The sequence below is a fragment of the Budorcas taxicolor genome, chromosome 7, assembly GCF_023091745.1.
Source record: "Budorcas taxicolor isolate Tak-1 chromosome 7, Takin1.1, whole genome shotgun sequence".
Lineage (NCBI taxonomy): Eukaryota > Metazoa > Chordata > Mammalia > Artiodactyla > Bovidae > Budorcas > Budorcas taxicolor.
In genome coordinates, this window is record NC_068916.1 from 49,107,842 (window position 1) to 49,118,637 (window position 10,796).

The following is a 10,796-nucleotide window of genomic DNA, read 5'->3' on the forward strand; positions in this document are numbered from 1 at the left end:
AAGCTGTAGTGCATTAAGGACATTTTGCATTTGAGATATTCATACTCATCCTCCTAGAGAAATGAAATAGAAAAAAAGACAGAATAGAAGCCCAAATTTCTTATTATTAGATTTCAACATACATAAAATCACTCTGTCAAACTGCTACAAAAATCTCGAAACATTCTCATTTCTGTACTTATCTTGTCACATAAAGATAACAGTTTGCAGGCTGACACTAACCCCAGTTCATACTTTGAGTACACTGCACTAAAAAGGCCCTGGGACGTCTTGGCCCCTGGAACTCCTTTGGTGGGGGATCTTTCTTTTTTTTGGTGGGTGATTTTTGACCTCCCTTTCTCATCCAAATCCAGTCCAGGGTGCTATGAAGTGATCTGGATTATGGTCACAGAGTACTGAGTCAGGACAGTAACTTCCTGCTCGTACTTCTCTGCATCCCTTTAGCCTGCCTTCCTCAGCCTCAGGAAAGAGTTTCACCAAGCAAGGAAGATCTCCATCCCTTCATTGCAGTACCCAGCCCTACCTAATAATGGCTGTGCTTATATCCTAGCAACAAAGTGGTATCAGAAAGAAAGGCATCAGTCTTTTCAAATATAGCCCTGGGTGGCCCAAAGGTTGATTCTTACATACACAGGCAGTTAACAAACTGGAAGACTCTTGTGTCCTTGGACTGCAAAGAGATCAAACCAGTCAATCCTAAAGGAAGTGAAGTGAAAGTTGCTCAGTCATGTCCGACTCTTTGTGAGCCCATGGACTATACAGTCCATGGAATTCTCCAGGCCAGAATACTGGAGTGGGTAGCCATTCCCATCTAAAGAAATCAACCCTGAATATCCATTGGAAGGACTGATGCTGAAGCTGAAACTGCAATAGATGTGAAGAGTCGACCCATTAGAAAAGACCCTGATGCTGGGAAAGATTGAAGGCAGGAAAAGAAGGGGACAGCAGAGGATGAGATGGTTGGATAGCATCACTGACTCAATGGACATGAGTTTGAGCAAGCTCCAGGAGATGGTGAAGGACAGGGAAGTCTGCTGAACTGCATTCCATGGGGTCTCAAAGAGTTGGACACAACTGAGTGACTGAACAACAATAACAAACTGGAGTTCTAACAAATACAAAATTGCAGACCTACTAGGAATGAAGGATATTTACTTGCACTTATTCTGGTAGAATATGGTAGAAGGGACTGTTGCAGAGGTGTCTGCTCCTGGGTCCTTCACCACTTTACAGTCATCAGGGAGGAGGCAAGAATGGTGCACTTGTTTACTTGGGTAGAACGAGTAGGAGAGAGCTCCAGATAGAGTTCCTCTATAATTGTTAACACCCTGAAGAAGAAGGCAGGGTAAGGAGTGGGGTCTCATTAATGAGTGAGAACCCCATAACTTTGAGGGAGAGGTGACCTGTCTTCAGAATTAGCAGAGTTAATTCTGCAGAGACAAGGAAACTTGCTTCTCTGGGCTACAAAATTCTAATTAATGAGCCCTCAAGTAGGAAGAGAAAGAAGTCTGACTTATAGAGGGTAGAAACCTCCTGAGTAGGGAAAAGTTTCAGCTCCTCTGTCAGCCTGGGAGGGCAGAAGGGTTGGCAGGGCGGGGCAGGGCGGGGTTTCCCTTGCAGGCTTTGGGCTGAATCCCTCCTCCCTGGTCCCTCATTGGGTTAGTGACTCCTGCAGCCCTGCCAGTGAGGGACAAATGAGAAGGGCTGTTGATTTTTCACCCCTTGGCCATTCAGCATTTCCCTACATAAATACTGAGAAAGACCCTGCCCTCTCCTCACTTCTCTGGACTTGGCCCTGGGCTAGACTTGGTCTTCTGGGGGTGGGAAGGGCCATGGGGGACCTACTTATGCTCAGAGTGGCTGTGGGCATATGCTATGTAACCTTCAGTGCCTCTGCTTGGTAAGTCCTTCCCTCCCACTGTTCACTCCTCACCAAGGAAGCTTCCACTATCTCATCCCCACTCACCAACTGCCTCACTTTTTTTCTTTTTGGTAGGTCAGTGAACAATTTCCTGATAACAGGGCCCAAGGTAGGATGGTCTCCGGCTCCTGTTTTTACCCATTCATGTTCCTGAGGGAACTCTTCTGGGGAAAGAAAAGACGGGAGGGGAGACAGTGTCAGAAGTCAGACACGCAGAGGAACCTATGACCAATCATTCCCTAATGGAGAGCTAACCCATTTGATTCCTGTCTGTACCTTCTGACTCAGACGACCTGATGAGAGGCAGGGCTGAAGCTCGCACCCTTTTCCTTTTGCCAGGCCTATCTGACCTACACCACCAGTGTGGCCCTGGGCGCCCAGAGTGGCATCGAGGAGTGTAAATTCCAATTTGCTTGGGAACGTTGGAACTGCCCTGAAAATGCTCTCCAGCTCTCCACTCACAACAGGCTAAGAAGTGGTAAGTTTGTGCAACCTGTACAAGGGGGTATATGTCCATGAAGTTGGGCGTGCAGTATGTATGTATGTGTAACATGTATGTGTGCAGTGAAATGAAAAAGTTATCAGTGATCTGCCACTTCCTTGTTGTGGGTTATTTCCCCTTCTCTGAACCTCAGTATTATCCCTGGGGTCAATAAGGTCAGCTGTTTAGTTCACCAGGAGTGTTGTAAGGGTTGAATGAGGTGAATACAAAGGTATTTATATACAAGTGTAATTACTCTATTTTCCAGTTCATGTTGTATTTGTGTTTGTACACACTTACATATGCATGAAATGAAAATGAGGAAAAGAGTCAGTGTTCGTAGCCCCTGAGGGAATTTCAGCTGTCATAAAATCCCAACAACAGAGAAGCTGAGAGATCACACTGAGCCATGCCTCATGTGGAGTGTGTGTGTGTGTGTGTGTGTGTGGTGTGTGTGTGTGTGTGTGTGTGTGTGTGGTGTGTGCATGCTGTACCTGTGCAGCTGTTTATAACTATGTATAGTAGTTTGCAAGAAAGTCATTTATGTAGAAATGATTAATGAAGAGTTTCCTGAGGAAAGTTGAGGGGAATGGGGTAAAGAAAATGAGGGGAAAAGTATCTTCCTGTGGGGTATACAAAAAATAGGGTGAGAAAAACATGGGACAATGTTTATAAGGTCTTAGTCAGACACAAGCTCAGTAAGTGGTAGGTATTATCATTATAATTATTACATGGCTCCAGCTCCATCTCAGAAAGAAGAAAAATGCTCTTCTCTCTTTCATAAGCCAGCCTCATAGCCCTGAATCCTTACTGTCTGAGGATCAGAAGCAATGGCTTATGAACAGAGAGGCCTGGGCTGGATTATCAGGGGAACTGGGTCTTGGTCCCAATGCCATAACTGGTGAGGAGAGTGGCCTCAGTTTCATCACTTTCTCTCTGGGTTTTACTTTCCCCATCTGTAGCATGGGGATGCTCATTCCTGCCTATATGAAGTAAGGATGCTAGGAAAGCATGTACTGTTCTCTCAAGCAGAATAACATCCTCTTAATAAACCCAAAGAGGGAGGGGGATAGGAGAGAGACATGAAATGGCATTGCTTTTTGAAAGCCCCTGCTTTGGGTCATCAGGGTCCTGGTTTCTAGTTCCCTCTTTCTTTTCAAAGCTACCAGGGAGACTTCTTTCATTCACGCTATCAGCTCTGCTGGAGTCATGTACACCATTACCAAGAACTGTAGCATGGGTGACTTTGAAAACTGTGGCTGTGATGAGTCAAAAAATGGTAAAACAGGTAAGTTGTGCCTTCTGATGGGTGTGGGAAAAGGTAATGGGTTTAGAGCTAAGCATAAGCTAAAGTCTTCCAGAGAAAGCCTGAGAGACACAGCTTCTTCAAACCCCTTAAACCCCAGCAGAAATTTCCTTGGTGGGTCCTCCTAGATCAAGACTCTGATAAGATGATTAGAGGATAAGCAAGTAGCACCAAGCTCTAAAATCAACAAGGCATCTAGGAAGGAGGAAGCCAAAGAGAGTTTAAAGCTAACCCTCGTATTTCAGGCTTAGAATGGCTTGTCCATAATCCACAGCTATCAAATTATTTGCAGATAGCCTAAGAGACTTATAGGCCTTCCCTGATGGCTCAGACAGTAAAGAGTCTGCATGCAATGCGGGAGACCTGGGTTTGATCCCTGGGTTGGGAAGATCCCCTAAAGAAGGAAATGGAAACCCACTCCAGGATTCTTGCCTGGAAAATCCTTATTCAGATTTGTCACTAATGAGGGAGGAGACAGCTCTAATAAGACTACTGTACAATAATGGCACAGAATTCTAGAATGAACAGCAGTGAACCTTTGAGATCATCTGGGCCAGCCCCAGCATCTTAATTTCACTTTGGGTATGGAGTTGCATTGTCTAGAGCTGGGGAGTACCTGAAGGGTGGGTCCCCTACCCCCATTCCCACCCTAAATACCTCCATTTCCCTGTTTCACTTTTTTTTTTTTTGACAATACTGCACAGCTTGTGGGGACCAGGGATTGAACCCAGGCCATGGCAGTGAGAGCACGGAGTCCTAATCACTGGACTGCCAGGGAATTCCCTCCCTGTCTCACTTTTAGCTACAGCTTTACACACTTCTACAACTCTTGGGGATGGTTTGTCTATGTCAGCTAAAATGACCGTGAGTCTTCTTCTAGGACTCAGCTGGAAGCTATACACAGAACTTACTCTTTCCTTATGTGCAGGAGGCCATGGCTGGATCTGGGGAGGTTGTAGTGACAATGTTGAATTTGGGGAAAGAATCTCCAAACTCTTTGTGGACAGCCTGGAGAAAGGGAAGGATGCCAGAGCCCTGATGAATCTTCATAACAACAGAGCAGGCAGGCTGGTACGTATAAGAGTTGACCAGGGAGCCAACAGGCTGAGCATTTACAACAGTCTCACATCGGTACAGACCTTCACAACTTGTCAAGAGCTGTCTCAAACATGTTTCATCCCACACCACCCAGCAGGACTAGGATAGCTACTCCTATTCTCTGGATGACAAAACCAGTTAAGGCAGAGCTATCACTTGGCCAAGGCAATACAACAAATTAGCATCAGAACCAGGCAATGAACACAGATCTTCCAGTATAGTCCTTTTATCACTAAACCTTATGTGCTAACTCCTACAGGCAGGTTTCTGAGATTATAAAACAATACAGATCCAAGGCCTTGCTTCCATGGCTTAAAATTTTAACCATTTCAACTGCATGTTCTAGGCAATTAACAAGGGTTTATCATACAACTTATGTCCTAATGTCTTTCTGGGTCTGGAGAGGTTGGGACTGATCTAAGCTTCTCTGGAAGATCAACTGTCCCCCAAGATTTCTGGGGTGCGTAGAAATCCTTGGAGTGTTCTGAACTCAAATCTGGATTCTAGTTGTATTTGGAGCTAAGAGCATAGAAATTTTGCTTTGAACCTATACCTAGATGTCCTGGCTGCCCAGTGTAGAGAAGAGTTTTCAAAGTGAAAATAATGGGTAATCACATTGGGGACAGGGCTTCAGACTTCAGGTTTCCTTCCCTCTGGAAGAGAGCCCAAAAGACAAATCCAAACATCCACAAACACTCTAGCCCTCAGCTGCAACACTTAGTGCCAATTATCATATTTTTCATTTTTAGTTTACAGAGTACTTTCTTCTTCATCTTCTTTTTAAAAAAGTACTTTCTTGATCATTCTTAATCTTATGGGCAGAAAGAGAAACAAGCTCACAAGCGATATAGTTGGGCCTTAAGCCTAGGTTTCCTGTTTCCAGTCACCTTCTCAACCCTTGCCTGGCTTTTTCCATAAGAATCATGCAGAAGAGCATTAAAATCACCAATATCAAAGCCTTTAAACCCCTGAACTTCCTAATTGAGAAGATCTGAGGTAGGGCCCAGGAATAAGTATTTTTCACAGGCCTCCCTCACAATTCTGATATACTCTAAAGTTAAGAAACACAACTCTAAAATATTCCATTAATTGCTAGCTTTTGATCTTCTCTACCCAGAGCCAATCTCCTTTTGTCCTCCCTCTCTCTTTCTCTGAAGGCAGTGAGAGCCACCATGAAGAGAACTTGCAAATGTCATGGCATCTCGGGCAGCTGTAGCATCCAGACATGCTGGCTACAGCTAGCTAACTTCAGGGAGCTGGGTAACTACCTAAAGGCCAAGTACGAACGGGCACTGAAAATTGAGATGGATAAACGGCAGCTAAGGGCTGGGAACAGTGCCGAGGGCCACTGGATACCCACTGAAGCCTTCCTTCCTAGTGCAGAAGCTGAGCTGATCTTTTTAGAGGAATCACCTGATTACTGTACCCGCAATTCCAGCTTGGGCATCTATGGCACAGAAGGTCGGGAGTGTCTGCAGAACAGCCCCAACACATCCAGATGGGAGCAACGCAGCTGTGGGCGCTTGTGCACAGAATGCGGCCTGCAGGTGGGAGAGAGAAGAACTGAGGCTATCAGCAGCTGTAACTGCAAATTCCAGTGGTGCTGCACTGTCAAATGTGACCAGTGTAGGCATGTGGTGAGCAAGTACTACTGCACGCGCTCCCCAGGCAGTGTTTGGTCCTGGGGCAAGGGCAGCGCCTGACAGCACCCCACAGGAGCTTACTGCTCAGTTGTATGACAGTGGAGGGGACACAGCTTCTCTCTTGGAGAGAAGAGGTAAGGAAAACAATTGGAAAACCACAGGGTTGATCTGTTATCCTCTTGATATCTGCTGTACATGGGGTAGTGGAGGCCCAAGATGATACAGCATGTTCTTGACAGAGCTGAAATGGGAATCTGGGCCTCTTAATTTGGGTAGACCCCATTTCATCTTCTCTGAAAGTTACTTCCTGGTCTTCCTGCCTATAATTCTATATCTTGCTAAAGGGGAAGTTTGATTTAGGGTCTATATCCAGAAAGACCTTAAAAATACTTGCCCCTGGAGTTTCAGACCACATCCAATCCAACTGTATGGCTAAGAGTCAGAGGGAATGGAAGCCAAAAATGGAAGAGTTCTGTCCAGACTCCTCAAAGAGTAACCTTCCCCTACTCTGGCTAGCTCCGGAAGGATCAGCTATAAGTTCATAGAGATAAGTGAGTCAGAGACTACACGCCTGCCTATAGGGAGGTATTTTTGGTGTTGCGTTTTTTGACAGTGCACATTTTTGAAAAGTTCTCCCTACCCATTCCTGGGGAAACCAGTACCTCATATAACTTGACAACTTTTCCAACTCAGAAACCATTTCTGGAGTCATGGAGAAGGGATTGGCACAGTAAGTGGACAGGTGACTACAACTTATCCAGTCAAAGCCTCCCAAGAGGGATTTTTCCCAAAAGAGCTGTGAAACAACTCTCTTTTGTTATTTTCCCAAATTGGGAACTCAACTTCATTTTGCAATAAATACTTCTAGTATACATATTTGAGACTTTTTGTTTCTCTCCTTTGAAACCTTAGGACTAGAAAGGGAATGAGAAACCCCACTTCTATATTCCAATGATGTACAAATCTAAAAGAGAAACTGGAAATACCAACCCCTTGATATTAGTGTTAGATATCAGATAAAAAAATTCAGACCCAAGCACTGGCCTATAGGAAAATAATCCAGATTTCTCGATTTAGAAGGTATTATTTTAATGCAACCTAAGCAACTTGAGGAACAAGCAAGCCCTTTGAACTTGAACCATATTCAAAGTGTGTTTGCTCTCTCAATTTAGGCTTCCTGGGGTGTCTGTACACGGAGGAGCTGGGCTCCAAGGCAAGAGACTGGGAAAGTTGTGGATTCTCCCTTCCTCATTTGCACTTCTACATCTTCCACTGGTAATCTGTTGGGGGAGAGCCCTAGGGGCTCAGCCACTGGTCTCCTAAATCTGAGCATCTCAGCCTTTAGAGTCTCCCCTCTCTGCAAAGGCCAAACACCCCACAGGAAAGAGATATTCAGCTATGTTGAATAAATAAGTAAAATGACTGATCATCAAGAGTAGGGAAACATTCTTAATGTTTTAAATTTAAAAAAAAACAATTTAAATGTTCAACATCAGAGCAAACTAATTGTCATGGCTGCACAATGGAATATTAGCCATTAAAATAATATTCTGGAAAAATATTTGGTAACATGAAAAACATGCATGATACAATTAAGTAAATAAAGTTACAAAACAGCATGTTCAGAATAAATTCAATTTTGTTTTAAAAAGAGAAAAATATTAGCTATCATGTAATACCAAAATAGAGTGTTAGTTTTCCCTTTTGTGTTTTTCTGTATTTTTATATTTGTCCACAATAAACAAATTTTTTGTCTTCAAAAAGAATTAATAGTACGTTAATTTTTAATGCCAACAGGAAATAACCAATCCATCATTTTTGTTTAAGTGAAAAAGAAGGTAAAATATTTATTAAGGAAGTTGGCATCTCAAGAAAAACCATAAGCAGGTGCTTTGCAAGTCTACCCTTAACTCTGTTTTGTTGTTGTTTAGTTGCTAAGCCATGTCAGACTCTTTGTGACTCCATGGACTGCAGCACACCAGTCTTCCCCTGTCCTTACTATCTCCCAGAGTTTGCTCAAATTCATGTCCGTTGAGTTGGTGATGCTATCCAACCATCTCATCCTCTGTCATCCCCTTCTCCTGCCCTCAATCATTTGTGCACTTAAAACTACCAACTATCACAGATGTCAGACACCAGAGACAAGAAGAAATCCATTAAAATGTAGCCTATGTCAAGGAAATGTAAGATTTCCTCTACCTCCCTTCAAGGAAGGTAAACACACACACACACTACAGTATCAACAAAGTGTGTGTGTGTGTGTGTGTGTGTGTGTATGTGTGTGTGAAAGAGAGAGAGAGAGAAAGAGGTGGTAGTAGAAGAGGGAATGTAAGAGATATCATCTAAGTACAAAAATTGTGGTGAAGTAATAGGCAACCAAAAGAAAAGATTATTTTCCTGGGGCTCAGAGGGAAAAATGTTATCTGACTTTGAGGTTAAACCCTCAATAAATATAGATGCCAAATTACTCATCATGAAATCTGAGTTATGAAACTGCTAAGGAATTGACTAGACTTCTAGTCTAGGAAAACTAGACTTTTCTTTTCATCCATAACTGAATCTCCATCCAAAGACCCAGGTATCTGATGCTTTGACATTTTCCCCAGGACCCTGCTGACATTCTCAAATGATCTTAGGGGAGATTTTCAGAAATAAAACCATTCCTGATGGCTGGTGAAGTGAGTCGGTCATGTCTGACTCTTTGCAACCCCATGGATCATATAGTCCATGGAATTCTCCAGGCCAGGATACTGGAGTGGATAGCCTTTCCCTTCTCCAGGGGATCTTCCCAACCCAGGGATCAAACCAAGGTCTCCTACATTGCAGGTGGATTCTTTACCAGCTGAGCCACAAGGGAAGCCCAAGAATACTGAAGTGGGTAGCTTATCCCTTCTCCAGCAGATCTTCCCAACCCAACTATCAATCATGGAGAACATGCCTTATGTTTTCTAGGGGTTTATATCTGAGATTTTCACTAATGAAACTGAGAATTCCATGAACAGTTTGCCTACTTCCCCTCAAAGCTCGTAGTCCTAATCCTTCCAAGCTTCTTCCAACCTCTTTCATTTTACCCTCATGGCAATCAACCAGTCTTCCCACATTGACTCTGGGCGACAAACTAAAGGAATTTGGATTTCTCCGCATCCATCACGTTCCTGTCAGGGAGTCATTCCTAGGCATTACAGTGGCATTCAAATTCAATAATTACAACCTGACACTCCTACCCTTTTGGCTCATGCTTAACAAGCTGGCTATCATTAAGGTGACAGAACAGTAAAAAATCCTCATGTTTGATAGGTTCAGGGCCCAAGACAGGCAAGTTGGCAGTCACAATCTGATAGTGGATCTTGAAAAACTGCTGAAAAAGGAATCAACTCGATGAGGGAAACCTGTCCATGAGCCAAATCCCATATTTCAGTAAATCCAGGCACTGCTCCACATTGCCTGGAGAATAGAAGCTTCTGTTTTCTCAGTCTAGGCTTGCCAGGCCCTTACAAAACTTTTTCTCCTCCTCCTCCTCCTTCACCTCCTCTTCCTTCTCCCTCTTCTCCCCAGCTTTGCCATGAGCAGAATTAATGACTCCCAAGAACTCAATGGACATGAGCTTGAGCAGACTCTGGGAGACAATGAAGGACAGAGAAGCCTGACATGCTGCAGTCCACAGGGTAGCAAAGAGTCAGACACGATTTAGCAACTGAACAACAACAAGAAAACCCTAAGGCCTATTCCCAGAGTTTCCCATGGTCTCCTGCCAATCTCCTTAGGGCTTGCTGGTGTGTGATCATAAGGGTGGAAAGGAAGTAACTGGGCATCTACTAAGTGTCAATGCTTAGTGTGTATCTCCAGTCCTCAGAACAATCCAGTTAGAGTTACAATTATTCCCCTTACTACTAAGGAAAGTGTGGCTCAGAGAAGTTAAGCAACCAACCTAAAATAAAACATAAGGAGGTGGATTTGAATTCAGACTTACTACCATATAAATTTATATTCTTCCTTTACACCACTTACACTCTGGGACCCCAGGAATCTCTGGCGACATTCTTAACTGTCCTGACAGCTTTGTAGGAGGACTCCATTTATATGCAGTGAAAGGTGTCCTTTTCCTCCCTCTTCTACAAGTAGGAGAGTCACATTTCTCAGCCCTTCTCCAGAGAGAAGAAACCTAACTTTTGACTTGCAAAGGCCCTCCTTAGAATGATAAAGCAGATAGCCTGGCTCCCGCTGACTTGGGAGGGCAGAATCCCGGTTCTCCAGGGGGTACTCAAAGAAAAAGGCTAACCATTGTGGTCTACAGTAGAGGTCAAAGTTTCAAAGGAAAGTCAAAAGAGAGGTGTTTATTTTAGAGGC

At 43.8% G+C, this 10,796-nt stretch overlaps 1 protein-coding gene across 1 annotated transcript; it reads left to right on the plus strand.

Moving 5' to 3' along the window:
* The first annotated feature begins 1,832 nt into the window (after nucleotides 1–1,832).
* Nucleotides 1,833–6,509, plus strand: WNT8A (Wnt family member 8A). Its single transcript, XM_052644246.1, has 6 exons — nucleotides 1,833–1,900; nucleotides 1,997–2,030; nucleotides 2,261–2,399; nucleotides 3,565–3,690; nucleotides 4,637–4,779; nucleotides 5,964–6,509. The coding sequence occupies exons 1-6, from the start codon at nucleotides 1,833–1,835 to the stop codon at nucleotides 6,507–6,509; spliced, it is 1,056 nt and encodes a 351-aa protein (XP_052500206.1).
* The last annotated feature ends 4,287 nt before the right edge of the window (nucleotides 6,510–10,796 follow it).